General features: G+C 41.3%; 1 protein-coding gene across 17 annotated transcripts in view; it reads left to right on the top strand.

The window, feature by feature from the left end:
• LOC143031548 (ELAV-like protein 1) overlaps nucleotides 1-17,500 on the top strand; it is a 486,883-nt gene that overhangs the window by 327,325 nt on the left and 142,058 nt on the right. For 12 of the 17 annotated variants that reach the window (XM_076195556.1, XM_076195553.1, XM_076195551.1 and 9 more), the window contains 2 exons: nucleotides 1,345-1,497; nucleotides 16,467-16,699. In XM_076195556.1, coding sequence (XP_076051671.1) covers nucleotides 16,486-16,699 — 214 coding nt within the window. In that variant the 5' untranslated portion in view covers nucleotides 1,345-1,497; nucleotides 16,467-16,485. Of the gene's footprint in view, nucleotides 1-832; nucleotides 1,498-16,466; nucleotides 16,700-17,500 lie in introns of those variants that run through there. The other 5 variants (XM_076195544.1, XM_076195546.1, XM_076195547.1 and 2 more) reach the window with 2 other exon arrangements.

Genomic DNA, 17,500 nt, shown 5'->3' with positions numbered 1-17,500 from the left:
TGTCTGTTTATTATTACTTGATTTTTCATTTATTATTAGTTATATGTCAATTTATTATTACTATTTACCTGTTTGTTATTTAACTATACCTATGCATTTACTTATTTATTTTATTATATCTTTATCATTATTTTTTCGCATCCGACCTAGTTATGGACCAAAAGGTCTCCTGTCGGCATGATTCGCCTTTGTAAAGAGGCGTGCCGCTGGTCCGTAGGGGTACCCCATAAAGTTTATGCAGTTAATACTCCGGGCAGGGGGAGGAGAGGATGGGGGGGGTTGGGATAGATAAAGAGAGAGGGGGGGAGATAAAGAGTAAAGGGGAGATCAATGAAGAGAGGGGGGAGATAGGGGAAGAGAGAGGGGGGAGTGGGAGGGGAGCCTAAAGAGAGCGAAACAAAGAGAGGAAAGAGAGATAGGGTTAGAATGGTGACGCGCGCGCGTACACACACGCACACACACACATACATACACACACATACACACACATACACACACACACACACACACACATAAAATTTGTTTGTGTGTGTGCGGATGCTCATGTATGTACACATGCGCCCCTACACTTCGTGTGAAGTTTTCAATTTTTCCAACGTGTATGTATGTATGTGTGTACGTATGTGTGTGTGTGTGTACGTATGTGCACATACATAGGCGGTGTAAGCTTTGCCTTCTCGCGGGCGGGGAAGAGGAGGAGGAGGAGGAGGCGTCGTACGTTTGGCAGCTGGGCGAAGCTCCTCCTCCTCTTCTCCTCCTCTTCCTCCTCATCCTCTTCCTCCTCCTCTTCCTCCTCCTCCTCCTCGGCTGCCTCGCGTTGAACGCCTTGTCACCGCCACAGTTACTCTGAGGCCGTGGTACGTGGCGCGTTGGTTTCTACCCCGCCCCGATAAAGAGCGAGAGAGAGAGAGGAGTCGAGAGGTCGAAAGAGAGAAAGAGAGCGCCTCTTTTTTCGGACCTTGGTTGATCTCTTTGTTCTCCCCCCCCCCCCCTTAAAAAGAGAAAGAAAGGAACTTTTTTTTTTATTATTTTTTTGGTCACTACCTCTCGACGAACACGACGACCGTATTTTGTTTTGGACCTCTCTCGCGCCATACTCTCACTCTCGGCTCTCACGACAGCCAGTGACTATCACGCGTGTTGCGGTCGTCGTTTTTTCAAAAAGAAAAAATAATAATTTGAGACGAAAAAGTTGAAGAAAAAACGCTGTTAGTACATTATTGTTTGTCTCTTTGGGGGGCATCTTCGGTGGTGACGCCCAACTCTAAACTCCCCCCCTTCCACCCCCCCGGTCCTATTCCCCCCCCTCCAACTTTTCGCGAAAGCTACCCCCCCATTCCTTAGGAACCGCGAGCACCCCACGGAGTTCCACTCCGAAGAAGGAGAAGAAGAAGAAGAAGAACAACTCGAAGGCGGCTTTAGTGGAGGCTGTCGGCTGGGGGCGGCGTAGTGGCGCGGACCAGCCCCGTCAAAGCCTCCTGAGACAGGAGGAACAAGGTGTGTCTCGCTCACGGTAGACCCCGTTCACGGGATCATTCCTGAAGGAACAAAGGGGGTTTGTGTATGTTTGTCGGTAGACGCCTGTTACAGGATCATACCCAGAGGAACAAGGTGGGCTTCCAGTAGACCCTGCTCATGGGATCATACCCGAGGAGCAAGTCGTGTGTGTGTTTCTGTAAGCCCCCTAGTAGACCCTGTTCACTGGATCATGCCTACAGTGTCTCTGGTGGATTTTTTTTTTTCTTGTCATAGGAGGGCGGGGGGTGGGGGGACTTGTGTGTACGTCAGTATACCCCTTTCCCGAGATCATGCCTAGTGCCTGGATGACTGTGTGTAGACCCCGGTCACTGGATCGATCTCCGTGACTCACATGTGCATTGTGTGTGTGTGTGTGTGTGTGTGTGCGTGTACGTGTGTGTGCGTTTTTAACCACTTACACAGGATCATTCCCCATATCTCCCCAACGAGGTGATTTGTCATTTTTTGGGTTTGTTGGCGCCAATTATTTATTTTATTTATTTATTTATTTATCTTTTAGCATTGATGTTTACTTAGGCTAACCTAACCTAACCTCACCTCACCTAACCTAACTTAACCCTAGGCTAACCTCACCTTAGGCTAACCTAACCTCACCTAACTTAACCTAACTTAACCTAACCTAACCTTACCTCACCTTAGGCTAACTTAACCTAACCTAACCTAACCTAACCACACCGCGTCAGCCAACTGGGTTATGTTTGCCGCATAGCCACGCGATTCGCTGTCTGACGGCTTTTGCGCCTCGGAAGCCAGAAACGATGTGGCGATTTTATTCAGCTGTGTGACTGGGTGCCACCTCCCCCTCCCCCCTCCCCCTCACTTTGATAATCTTGTCGCCAGGTGATTTTAATCTGTGTGGCGCCAAATACTAGAGGCATTGGCATCCTTGAGTTTGTCGGTTGGTCCAATCTGGCTCTGGCGTTGGGTGATTTTATTCCCTCCATGGTGGGGAGGGGGACCGGTGCCGACGCTTCGAGAATGTTCCAGAGTTCTATTCCTCCCCCCCCCTTATATTATTTTTTTTATTTTTTTTTATTTTTTAAGGTCCTGTTTTTCTTTCTATGAAATTGTTACGTAAGGTTAGGTTATAAGCCATTGGACAAAGCGAGTTTCGTGTTTGGGTGTCCGTGCTTGCGTGATTAGACAATTTCGCCGGTTCCCGCTATCGGGAATTTCTTTCCGATGTCGGGAATTTCTTTCCAATGTTGGGAATTTCTTTCCGATGTCGGGAACTTCTTTCCGATGTCGGGAATTTCTTTCCGATGTCGGAAATCCATCGGAAATTTCCGTTGTGAGCAACGGAAGCGGACCACGCCTTCTCTTTCGGAAACTGGAACGGCTGTTCAGGAGGTGGCCACAAGTATATCGGAAGAGAGGAGAGAGAGAGAGAGAGGATGAAAAGGGCGTTTCCGTCCCTAATAGAGAGAACTTAGTGAATAACAGAGAGAGAAAGAGAGGTGCCTCTCAGGGAGAAGTATGCAATCGTTCGACGGCAACCATAACAAAGACATGAAATTGTTCCACACTCCTGTTCTGATGTTAGTAAAGCCCCCCTTCTCCCCCTCTCCCCCCTCCCACTGTTCTTCTAGAACTCTAGATCCTAGGTTGGTATAGTGTGTGTGTGTATATGCAAAGTAGACCACTTTGAAAAAAGAAACTAACAAAGCAGAGCGCTTTCGTATATTACATCTTCACGTTGTGTTAGCGGCCATGATGTATCAAGTTGAAAAACATAGAATTTTTTTTTTTTTTCCGAAAGCGATATTACAATGTTAGATGCATTTGCCATAAGTGACGTCGTACATGTGTACACATACATACACACACACACATACACACACACAACCTCGTGGCGCAGTTGGTAGAGTTCCTGGCTGCCACTACTGAGGTCCGGGTTCGAATCCCGCCCAGGGCTGAAATAATTTCAGTATCGCTGCGCTGCGGGTTATTACTCCAACTCTCGTGGGCGGGGGAGTTGGGTGTGTGCGTGTAAGGTCACAGTATTACGGTCATATATGAGCTCTCATCAGGGAGGGAAATAGCTGTCGATCACGAGTCCAACACGTGATCTAAGAATCGGATGACGTCGATATGGGGGGTTGCTACCCCCCCCCCCGGCCATTGTCTATCGAACGCCTCTTGGGGGGATTCCCCCATGTTTCCCCCCGCTGGGGGGATATGATGCCGTCGCCCGATTTTATTATAATGGGGCGTGGCACTCTCCTTTGTTCAGTAGAGGGACGTCGGGAAGAAGCGTCCCCCCACCCCCAGGCCACGCCCGGCTTCGGAACCCGAGCGTCCATATGGAGGTGCGGCCCCGAGGGCCGGCACATGGTCCTCGGAATGAGTTGACTTTCTCTTGCCCTTTTTATCTGACCTTGGTTACTAAGCCTTAGTTTGACCTTAGTTATTACTCTGTTAGCTCAAGAGCTCTGTTGTGAATTGTACCAAGAACTTTAGTTACTAAGGTTGCACTTGTGTGTACACACACACACACACACACACACATACACACACTCATCTATGCATACGTACATTCTATTGTACATATATACACACGTACATATATAGATACATATATACACACGTACATATATAGATACATATATACACACGTACATACATATATATACATATATACACACGTACATATATACACACGAACATATATAGATACATATATACACGTACATACATATATAGATACATATATACACACGTACATACATATATACATATATACACACGTGTGTGTGTATATATATATATATATATATATATATAATATATACACACGTACATATATAGACATATGCATACATAGATACATATATACACACGTACATATATAGATACATTCATACAAAAGGTAAAATACAATAGAATACAACACTCGGGAGACCTTTCGAGAGCGTTGCCGCACGCTGTGGGGCTGCGGTTTTCCAGGCTGGGGAGCGGGGCACGACGAGCGTAGCGATGGTGGGCGAATGCTTGACCAGCTTTTTTTTTTCTGTAGTTTGTCGTTATTATTAATTTATTATTGTTGTTATTGTAGTGTAACCAATTTATCGTATAATTTTGTATAATGTAATTATTGTAGTGTTTCCAATTCATGATTTGATAATTTTGATAAATTTATTATTATTGATCTTGTTTGTATTATTTGTTTATCGAAATTAATTAAATTTCTTTTCTTTTTTTCTTTGTTTTAAGCTCAGGCTACGGGACCAAAGGATTTTATTATTATTATTATTATTATTTTTATTGTTATAATTATGATTCCTTTTATTACTATTATGATGAATATTTTAGCATTATGAATTATAATTGTTATTCCCAGTTTAGTTAAGAATATTTTTGTATTTTTATAATTGTAATTATTCCTATTGTTAACTGTGATTTTATTATTTATAATTAATATTCAGTTATTAGCTATGAATATTTTTGTATTATAATTATTATTCCTATAGTATTATTATTTATTGTAATTATGATTATAATTATTCCTATTATAAGCCACGAATATTATTTATTATGATTGCAATTAGTATTTCAATTATCTATTGTTATTATTATTTATTATAATTGTAATTAATATTCCAATTATTATCTGTTATGAATATTTTATTATTTATTGTAATTTTTTTTTTTATTACTTTTATTAGCAACGAGTTGTTGACGTCACGTGTACTCTGCGATCAGTCGCCGGTTGTGTGTTAGAGGTCTTGGGCCCAGACCAGGGACCGAGTGCCATACCCACGGGGCTGCACCCTTAAGGTTCATTCCACACGGATCGAGTTTTCGCCGTGCGCTGTCCACGACACGACGTCGTGCTCTTAAGTAGCCATGGTGTCAATGGATGCCTTCACACGTCACGACCACGTGTTAGTGTCCATCGACACAACCATGGTTATTTCAGTGCACGGCGTCGTGTCGTGGACGGCGAAAAGTCGATCCGTGTGAAAGGAAACTCTGTGGATGTGAGGAGGTTTGACGGTGTTTGAAGAATTTGCGGCGGGGGAGACGGGCCTCTCTGACGCCCCTCTCGCAGGGGGGTGGGGGTGCGTGAGGTCGTTACCCAATCTTTTATCTCTCTTTTTTTTTTTTTTTTTTTTTTTTTTTTTTTTTTTTTTTTTTTAATGGAGCTAATGTGATGGAATAACGACATCTCTCTATGCGCTCCCCTCTCTTTCTCTCTCTCGCTCTCTTTTTTACGAATCGAATCACCTGGCCACTTGGTTGATGAAGAGGGGGGTGGGGCGTGCTGCGTGGATCTGGGCCGTAGAGGGTCGCTGGAGATGAATTTGTCTTCTACACACGTGTTGGTCTGGGAGAGAAGACACGCAATCTGGTTTCTTCATTTCCCCTCTTTCTCCCCATCCCCGTCTTTCCCCTTTTTTTCGTTTTTCCCCTTTCCCCTTCATCTCCTTTCCCCCCTTTTCTCTTTATTTCCCTTTCTCCCTCCTTCCCCCTCCCCCCTTCGTTTTCCCTCCTTTCCCCTCCTTTCCCCTCCTTTCCCTTCCTTTTCCACGCCTTTTCTTTCCCCTCCTTTTATCTCCTTTCCCCCTTTCTTTCCCCTCCTTTTCCCCTTCCCCCTTCGTTTCCCCTCCTTTCCCCTCCCCCCTTCGTTTCCCTTCCTTTTCCACGCCTTTTTCCCTTTCCCCTCCTTTTCCCCTTCCTCCTCCGTTTCCCGTCCTTTCCCCTTCCCCCTTCGTTTCCCCTCCTTTACCTTCCTTTTCCACGCCTTTTCTCCTTTCCCCCCCTTCGTTTCCCCTCCTTTCCCATTCACTTTCTCACTCCCTCTCCCCTTCATTTCCCTCCCTGGTTTCCCCTCATCCCCCCCCTGCTTTCCCCTCTCCCTGTCCCCTTCTTTAGCAAGTGGCTTGCTCAATGAATTTATGACATAATTATTTATTATAATTATTATTTTAATTATTACAAATCTTTGTATGGAATTAATAGTTTGCAAGGACTGGTCATTTTATTACTATTATTTCATATAATAATAGTTTGCTGTATGTCTATAGCTTGTTTATCAGTATTATTATTATTATTATTATTTATATTTCAATAGTTTGCGTCTATAGCTTGTTTATCAGTGTTATCATTATTGTTATTATTTATTTTTCAAAATAGTTTACTGGACGTCTGTAGCTTGTTTATCAGTGTTATTATTATTATTATTGTTATTTATATTTCAAACAATAGTTTACTGGACGTCTATAGCTTGTTTTTAGTGTTATTATTATTGTTATTATTATTTATATTTCAAACAATAGATTGCTGGACGTCTATAGGTTGTTTATCAGTGTTATTATTATTATTATTATCATTTATTATTATTTATATTTCAAATAATAATAGGGAGTTTGCTGGAGATTTCGTATCTATAGACGAGCCGGGCTGTGCCCGTCTGGGCTTCCCCGGAGCCGGATTTCTCGGCTTCGCCTTCAGCGGATAGACGCTGTAGCGCAACGCGAGTCGTTCCCACGCCGTCATTATCACTATCATCATCACCAACATCATTATCATAATCATTGTCACTATCATCACCATCATTATCACTATCATCGTCATTATCACTATCATCACCACTATCATTATCATCATCACCACTATCATTATCACTATCATCGCCATTATCGTCACCATCATTGTCATCACCGTCATCGTTATCATCATCATTATCGCAATCACCATCATGCACCATTTTCAGATTTCGATATTTCTATAAACTCGTTATTTTTTATATACTTAAAATTATTTATTTGATTCTTTTTCTTGTTTTTTTTATCTCTGGTGACGGCGAAGGGTGAGGGAGGGAGGAGGAGGAGGGGAGAACACTCGTTTCTTAGCCAGAAGCAAATATCCAAAGTCCGCCGCTGAGCGACATTAATCCAGGAAGGGGATTCCCCTCACTCTCCCCTCTCCCCCCCTCCCCACACTCTTCACTCTCCCTCTCTCTTCACTCTCCCTCTCTCTTCACTCTCCCTCTCTCCTCACTCTCCCCCTCACCCCTCTCCCCTCACTCTCCCACCTCTCCCCTCACTCTCCCACCTCTCCCCTCACTCCCACCTTTCCCCCACACTCCCACCTTTCCCCCCACACTCCCTCTCCCCACACTCCTCCCTCTCCCCCTCTCCACACTCCTTTCACTCTCCCACACTCTCCCCCTCTCCACACTCCTTTCACTCTCCCACACTCTCCCACACTCTCCCCCTCTCGTCGGGTTTGGTGACGTCACTCACCCCCGCCCCTTTTAAGCACACAAAAAAATAGAAAATAATATAATAGTGATGATAATAATGTATTATTTTATATATTTTTCTTGATTATCCATTATGGTTTTAAATAATTAAAAATAGAATTAATCTTAATTGATAATTATAATGCAGATGACGCTGGCGTTTCGTTCTTGTCAATTATAAATTATAGTTATTCGTTACAAATTCGATTTAACCATAAAAAAGACTGCAGGCATTTTGTTCGTTAATTAGACATAAATTCGTTCTTGTATATGGGCCAATTACAGATTTATAATTAATTATAAATTTGTGATTTGTTAAGTGCCAAAATTCAATTAATTCAGATGTTGGCAACTCAGGCGCCATTGCTGCTCTATTTTCTAATCATATTCTGGAGCTGTGCCTAACTGCATTGCCTCTATGCGGCTCTGGATGGGTGTATATAAGAACATAAGAATGAAGGAGACTGCAAGAGACCGTAAGGCATACACTAGGCAGTTCCATAAAGCACGTCTACCCCCCTTCATAAAGGGGGAAAATGACCCTTTGGGTGTATTGTACCCGATATGACACACAGGATTCGAACTCTTCGGGTAGAGGGAACCGGCGGCGGCCATCTTGGCACCTCGTGGCGGAAAGGGGCATCCCTCCCACCCGCCACGCTGCTCGGGTGGGGGGAATCGGAGGCTGTGTTGGATTAACGGGACCCCGCGTCAACAAGTCCTCTCTCTCTCTTCTTCTTCTTCTTCTTCTTCTTCTTCAGCAGGATCTGATTCTTCCTGATTTTTTTAAAATTATATTTTATTTATTAATTTTTTTTATTTATTTATTTTATTTACCAAATGCGGCTTAACTGTTTTGGCGCGCAAGTGTGGGCGGTTCCTGAATAGATTTATTATGTTTTATGAAAATAATTTGGTCATAATTACTTGTGTTTTTATTTAGTAATGTATACATATATATATATATATATTTGTTTTTTATTTATTTATTATTTTATCTTTTATTATATATATATATATATATAATTTTTTTTTTTTTTTTTTTTTTTAAGCCATCGCCCGTAGGCTTGCCACTGGCATAATAGCATAAGAATGAAGGAGACTGCAAGAGACCATAAGGCCTACACTAGGCAGTTCCATGACTAGAACCGTCTGGCTGCTTTTGGAGGAAAAGGAAACTGTCATAGGCTGGGTTCGAATCCTGTGTGTGTATGTTCAAATTTCCCGATTTCGAATTTAATATTTTTGTCTTTATTTCTCTATATATTGAGTGTATTAAGCCCCCCTGATTTCTTGGGGGGGAAATCCTCCCACCCTTTCCTCCCCTGAGGCACTTCCCTCTTTCGTCTCCCCAGCTGTTTCCCCTCATCTTACCTTCTCCCCTTTTCGTTTCCCTTATTTCCCCCCCAGATTCCCTATATTTTCCCCCCTAGTTACCCTAAACGTTATATTTCCAGTTTCCCTTTCCCCCAAATTCCCTATATTTTCCCCTAGTTACCTTAAAGACTAAATATTTCTCCCTAAATTCCCTATATTTCCCCTCTAGTTACCCTAAACGACTTTATATTTCTCCCCAAAATTCCCTATATTTTCCCCCTAGTTACCCTAAACGACCTTTTTATTTCTCCCCAAATTCCCTATATTTTCCCTTAGTTACCCTAAACGACCTTATATTTCTCCCCAAATTCCCTATATTTTCCCCCTCGTTACCCTAAACGACTTTATATATCTCCCCATTCTCCCTTTCCTCCGACACTCTCGAGCCCTCTATTTCCCTCTCGTGCATTTGTTATTTATTTATTTATTATCATTATTATCGTAATGATAATTATTATTATTATTATTTTTTATCCCGTGTTACCCCCGCCCCTCCTCGACCTATGACATCCCCTCTTCTTCCTATCACCATCCCGTTCTTCCATCCTCCCCCTCCTATCCCCCTCTCATCACATTCCCTCGTCTCCCACAGCCCACTTCCCCCCTCCCCCACTCCCCTCACTCCCACCACACACTACCCAACCCTTCTCTTCCCCTCTCCCCCCCACGCCTATCCCCCCCATGGGATCCTCCCACCTTTCAGACCGGGGTTGGGGGGGGGACTAATGATCATAGGACGCTGCAGTTCATGTTGAGATTAATTAGTTTATTTAATTCTAATTTTTTTTATTTATATATTTTATATTTATATATATATAATAATATATATATATAATATATATATATATATATATATATATTTATATATATATATAATATATATATATATTTGCAACAACAGGATCTTGTTTGACGAAGACCAAAGTATTTATTTTTATTTTTTTGTTTAAAGTGTGTGTGTGTGTGTGTGTGAGATTCACCATAGTCTTGGATCACGTGTTGGACTCGTGATCGACAGCTATTTCCCTCCCGATCTATGGGTAATGCTTTGACCTTACACGCGCACAAACACACCCCAACTCCACGCCCACGGGAGTTGGAGTAACAACCCGCAGCGTTGTGTGTGTGTGTGTTTTTTCATGTTTGGTAATGGGAATAACAGTAATAGTAATGATTAGTAATTGGTCGTAATTTACGACTATCAGTAAATAGTATATTTTGTATCATTCGACACTAAAACCATTAGTATTATATGGTAATGCTGGTAATTAATATTGGTAATAACGCTGGTAATAGGGAAACCGCGCGGTTCAGTCTGTAGCGTGACGGACTACCAACTCAGAAATACCGAGGTCGGTCCCCGTCCCGTCCAGCGGAGAAAAACTTAGTTCTTGGTGTCCGGATTAACGTCCTATACGGAGGCTAGGACGGTGACCCTCTCAGAGGACTTTTTCGTATAGCGTGGAATTGAATGAACCATACCCTTGGTCCAACTCGCTGGAGGCATAGGTTCGAACTTATCTCTACCGCCGTCGCAGGTGGCGACCCTCTAATCCGCTATCATAATAATAATGATAATAATTGTTAGTAATGGTAACAACGTTAATTAGTAATGATTAAACGGGAAGTGCTAAGCGTGCAAACCTCAGCCATGGCCGTTCATAATAATAATAATAATAAATGATAAATACCCAGAACTGGATCACAATTCAACTTCACTGGTGTGTTACTGCGGTCCTAGTTCACCATGAAAAAGAAAATAATAATAATTAGTAATAATAATACATATACCAAAGGCTACCCCCCCCCCCTTACACGGGAGGTAAGGGGGGGAAATGATAAAAATTAATTAAGATATATAAAACCCGTGTCAAGTTGCCAACAAGTAAACACGACCTCCTTGCGGTCATAATGATACTTGATATTACAAATAAGTAATATTGTGTGCATTTAACCGCACTCGCCAGAATTGTGAATCTTAGGAATAATTTCGCCAGAATAATATATCTCTTGATAGCGTAGTTGGTAAGTTACTACGGCACTTGTCATGTGATTGCTGGGTTCGAGTCCTTGGCAGTACCGCATTTCAGTTTCTGCATGTGGCCTCCATTGGGTCTCCCGATGTTGATGGCTTAGAATTAAAGTGCATTGTGGTTGTTAATATATATATATATATATATGGCCTCGCTGAGCTGGCCACAGAATTGTACACCCGTCCACGGCTGAATAAAATCGCCTGGCGGCAACCAGGAGTGACTAGTTCCCGTTTCGCCAAATTCCGAGTCCTGACCTGACCTAACATAACCTGAGTTGACCTGAACTAACCCAAGTTGACCTAACCTTATTTGAGTGGACCTGATCTAAGTTGACCTAACCTAATTTTGAATTTACCTGAATAACCCTAATTCAGTTCACCTGACCTAACCTTATTTTTGAGTTGACCTGACCTAATCTAATCTGAGTTGACCTGACCTAGCGTAACCTTAGTTGAGTTGACCTAACGTAACCAAACTGACCTGACCTAATTTTATTTTATTTGAATTGACTTGACCTAACCTAACACAACCTTAGTTGAGTTGACCTAACCATAAACCAACTTTGACCTGACCTAAGTACAGTTGAGCTTGCCTAACAAAACAATAGAGCAGTCGACCTGACTGACCTGCCCTAACCTTAATTAAGACGATCCAGTCTAATCTTAACCGTGTTAACGTCACTCCAGAATTCGCAGTCAATATTAGAGAGAGAGAGAGTTCCCAAGGAGAGCGCTGGAACACATTTCTCTCTCTCTCTCTCTCTCTCTCTCTCTCTCTCTCTCTCTCTCTCTCTCTCTCCTTCCTCCCTTTCTTCTCCCTCTCTCCACCTCTCCTTCACTGTCTCCTCTCTCTCCTTCCCCTCTCTTCCCTCTCTTCCTCCTCCCTCTCTCCCTCTCCTCCCCCTTCCTGTCCCTCTGCTTATCCCTCTCCCGCTCCTCTCTCCCTCCTCTCTTCCTCCTCTCTTCCTCTTCTTCTCCTTCCCCCTCTTCTCTCTACACCCAGACTCAGTCATACCTTTGGCACGCGCCTTAGCCAGATGGAAGCCTGTCAAGTGCGTCGCATTATCCCCCCCTCCCCCCCGGTGTCCCCGAGGAAATGACATTGCAAGGCAGCTGTCGGAGTGGATGCAACATATATATATATATATATATATATGTGTGTGTGTGTGTATAATATACAAATGAAGGCCTGCTTTTGGAACGAGTACGTTTTAATATTAATACAACATTTGGCAAATGGTATTACAATTATTGTTAATCGGAATTGTTATTGATGTTAATTTTCTGGCATTCTTGTCAGTGTTGTTATAACCGTATTGCTGTTGATTAAAAGAGGTACCGAATGTCATTATTATTATTATTATTATTATTATTGAATATATTTTTATTTGTGGGCGTGTAACAGCCACCGACCAACAGAGTACATGACGTCATATCGCTAAAAATCTTGTACGTCATGACGTCATGTCGCCAAAGTCTTATACATCATGACGTCATGTCGCTAAAGTATTGTACATAATGACGTCATTTCGCTAAAGTCTTGTACATCGTGACGTCATATCGGTAACGTCTTGTACATGTCATGACATCATTTCGCTAAAGTCTTGTACATCATGACGTCATGTCGCCAAAGTCGTGTACATCATGACGTCATGTCGCCAAAGTCGTGTACATCATGACGTCATGTCGCCAAAGTCGTGTACATGACGTCATGTCGCCAAAGTCGTGTACATCATGACGTCATGTCGCCAAAGTCGTGTGCATCATGACGTCATGTCGCCAAAGTCGTGTGCATCATGACGTCATGTCGCCAAAGTCGTGTGCATCATGACGTCATGTCGCCAAAGTCGTGTGCATCATGACGTCATGTCGCCAAAGTCGTGTGCATCATGACGTCATGTCGCCAAAGTCGTGTGCATCATGACGTCATGTCGCCAAAGTCTTGTACGTCATGACGTCATTCTTGCACATCATGACGTCATGTCGCTAACGTCTTGTACGTCATGAAGGAAAGAGACGTCATGTCGCCAAAGTCTTGTACGTCATGACGTCATTCTTGCACATATGACGTCATGTCGCTAACGTCTTGTACGTCATGAAGGAAAGAGGCAAGAATTGGTTTACCCCAACAAAGTGATTAACCCATTCAACTCCGATGACAAGATGTCTTGTCATTTGGTCAAATAAAACAAAAAATCATAAAACACCAAAATGTTTGATCAAACACCAGAAAAATATGACGTCAGTCCTCGCTTCGCTCGCGAGCGAAGCGAGGACTGGCGTCATATTTTTCTGGTGTTTGATCAAACATTTTGGTGTTTTATGATTTTTTGTTTTATTTGACCAAATGACAAGACATCTTGTCATCGGAGTTGAATGGATTAACGAACGTAATAACAAGACTTTAGTAACTATGATAGTAGTTAGTTAACGAGCGCTGAAACTATTATAGGTCGTTTTATAGAAAAAAAAAAGTTAGACAACTTTATGGATGCCGGGTGGTCATGGACATGGAACTACCTAGTGTAGGCCATATGGTCTCTTGCAGTCTCCTTCATTCTTATGTTCTTTTGAAAGCCCCCAGACTCCAGGCTAGACAGCTTTGTAGATGACAGGTGGTCATGGACATGGAACTGCCTAGTGTAGGCCATAGGGTCTCATGCCGTTGTTTTTATTTATTTGTTATTTTTTTATGATTAATTAGGAGTGGGCGTGTCTACCTGAACGTACCTATTGTATGTGTCCTTATATCCAGAAATATTATTTCTTTAAGAATATATACATAAATTGATTAATTTTGATAATAATAATAATGATTGAGTGTAATTGAACAGTGGATATGGAGGGTTGGTGTAGTTTCGTGTATTTATTAATTTATTTATTATTTTATAATTATTTTATTTTATAATTTATAATTATTTATTTTATCATTAATGTTACAATTATTTATTTTATCATTAATGTTATAATTATTTTAATGTTATCATTGTTGTTTTGATTTGTAATTTTTATTATCATTGTTGTTTACTTTTTCATTTTTATTATTATTGATTTTAGTATTGTATTTTTTTCAGAATCGCGCAAACATACTCTGGTAATCTATTAGCTCCTAGCCTGACCTAAACTAATTTAACTATTCCATAGAAGAAGAAGAAGAAGAAATATTTAAATTAAAAAAAAAAAAATTAAAATGAAAAAAAAAAGTGTTTGATTTAGGAAGGGAAACGATTGCGTTGCCTTGGCCGCTCCGCCTCCGCCTTTGCCTAGCGGTTGCGTTCGGCGGATGAGATCCTTTGTAGCGGAAATTCGAGTAGCGACGGGGGGGGGGGGAGGCGTCCTTTATTCAGGCAAAATATCCTTGGAACGAACACACATCACACATCTCGTGGCGCAGTCGGTAGAGTTCCCGGCCGCCACTACGGCGGTCCGGGTTCGAATCCCGCCCAGGGCTGAAATAATTTCTGTATCGCTGCGCTGCGAGTCGTTACTCCGACACTCGTGGGCAGGGAGCTGTGTGTGCGTGTAAGGTCGCAGTATTACTCATAGATCGGTCATATGTTACGAGCTCTGAGCTTTCTTCAGGGAGGTTAATAGCTGTCGATCACGAGTCCAACACGTGGTCCAACACCATGATGGTGAACACACACGCACGCACGCACACAAATTGTTCGTGTCCACCATATCTTCCTTCTCCTCCTCTTCCTCCTCTTCCTCCTACTCCTTGTCCTCCTCGTCCTCCTCGTCCTCTTCTTCCGTTTACAAAAGATTACAAAGGCGGAGCATGCTGACAGGAGACCTTTTGGTCCATATCTAGGTCGGATGCGAAAAAAATCATAATAATAATAAAATAATAAATAAAAGCTATAATAATGTAAATAACAAATAAGATACATAAATAAATGCATAGGTATAGTTAAATAATAAACAAACAGGTAAATAGTAAATAATAATGAATTGGTATATAACTCCTTGTCCTAGTTATTGTCTCCCCCTCCTCCTCCTCCTCCTCCTCTTCTTCCTCATTATCCTCCTACTCCGTCTTCTTCCTCTTCCCTTTCTTACTCCTTGTCCTAGTTTTTCTCCTTCCTTGTCTTCTTCCTCTTCCTCCTTGCCCTCCTCCTCTTCCTTCTTGCCCTCCTCGTATTAAAGTACAAAAAATTGGTTCGGGAGTTCGTTTACTATTTGGGAAGAAAAGTTGGCGATCAAGATTCCATCAAAAGTGTTTTGTTTTTTAAACCGAAAAAAGAGGAAGCTATGTTTTTGTTTTAATTTATTTATAAATATTTGTTTATTTTTATTTGATTTTTATTTATTTATTTATTTATCTTTTTTTTTTTTTTTTTTTTCCTGAATTAGTCCTGGCCTTGCGGAGGTTTAAGCATTCTGAGAACTTTATCGTTTGCTGTGTCACAACACGGAACGTTTATTATTTCTTGAATTATTATTTATTGGTTTGTTGGTGTTGCTTGTATTTACGTTGCAAATTTTTTTTTAAATTATTGTTATAATTTTTTTTTATATAGATTATGAGGAAACACGTTGGTTCTTTTCTTAACGAGTTTTGTAATACTGTTTGTTTGATTTCAGGGCCTTAACCGCTCTCCCCAATGTTAGAAAAAAAATTACTCCGAAAGTTCATATGTATATATATATATATATATATATATATATATATATATATATATAAAATGAGGGGGTGATTTGGTGTGTATCAGTCCACCTTTATTATTATTAGTATTGTTTATTAAATAATATTATTTACTGAATATTATTATCATTGTTATCAACTGAATGTGTATCATCTTCCACTGTCCGTTTCTTTCTCCGTCATCCCTGTGCAATATCGAATTTGTTGCTTAAAAGTAACTATTCTCGATTGTACTTATGGAGGTCAGGAAGGGGAGGATATGGGGTGTATATATCCCGCTTATATTATTATTATTATTAATACTTTTTTATTTATGGTTGTGGGAAAGGAGGATATTGGGTGTATATATACCTCTTGTATTATTATTATTATTATTATTATTGTGTATACATTGTGACGAATGTGGATAGGTGAAGGGAACACGGGCTGAGGGAAATACTTTTATTCCTGACTAGTTTGAAGAAGCCACTCAGGCGAAACTAGTCAGGAATAAAAGTATTACCCTCAGCCCGTGTTCCCTTTACCTCCTATCCACATTATTATTGTTATTTTTTTTTTCTCCACCCCCGTGACTGACCGTTCCGTTCTCTGCCGTTCTCTCCCCCCCCCCCCATCCGCAGTTCGACAGTGAGATCGTGCATGCCCGGTATGATGAACGGCAGCGGTATGGACGGGTGCACCCAAAACGGTACCGGCTCCTCAAACTCCTCCCAGTCAGGCCACGTGGAGGAGTCGAAGACGAATCTGATCGTCAACTACTTGCCCCAGAATATGACGCAGGAGGAGATTCGGTCACTGTTCGCCTCGATAGGAGATCTTGAGTCCTGCAAACTCATCAGGGATAAAGTGACAGGTAAGGAGACGAGACGTTTTGCTTTCGGTGATGGCTGATGTCCACGTGGTTGTCTCACGTCATCATTATTTAATTTAAATATATATTTTTATTTTCCTTGTGATGATGTGTCATGTCGCCTGGCTTGGCTCATTGCTATTAATTAAAAATATATAATATGTATATATATATATGTGTGTGTGTGTGTGTTAAAGACAGATTGAACATTTTTGGAAGCTCTGCCATGGGATTCGAACCCTGACCTGTGCGTCCATAATCACAAGGTCAAAAGGGGACTTGTACAGTCCTTTTGAACCATCACACGTAGCTCAGTTGCTAGCGTCTTGACCTCGTGATTATGGACACACGGGCCAGGGTTCGAATCCCATGGCAGAGCTTCCAAAAATGTATATATATATATATATATATATATGCACAAGTATCACAAAACACACGTGACTACACCGATATGTTGAACACCACAGGGAAAAGAAAAATTCTTGGAATCCGAGCACTTGAGGATGTGAAAATATCACGAAAGCGCTCGGATTCCAAGAATTTTTCTTTTCCCTGTGGTGTTCAGCATATATATATATATATATATATATATATATATATATATATATGCAAGAGTGATCACTGGGAAGGAGAAACTAATTGAGGAAAAGCGCTTTCGTGTAATACGTCCAATGTAAAGTGTATGAAAAGGAAGGATTATAAATAACATATATATGTATTATAATATATGTATGTATACAGTAATCCTTTCTATGTATTTTGCATTGAATATGTAATATACGAAAGCGCTCTGCTTTTAGTTTC

Source organism: Oratosquilla oratoria, chromosome 12, assembly GCF_046742065.1.
Source record: "Oratosquilla oratoria isolate Oo_2021 chromosome 12, ASM4674206v1, whole genome shotgun sequence".
In the NCBI taxonomy this organism is placed as follows: domain Eukaryota; kingdom Metazoa; phylum Arthropoda; class Malacostraca; order Stomatopoda; family Squillidae; genus Oratosquilla; species Oratosquilla oratoria.
This window is presented reverse-complemented; position numbering and strand designations above follow the sequence as displayed.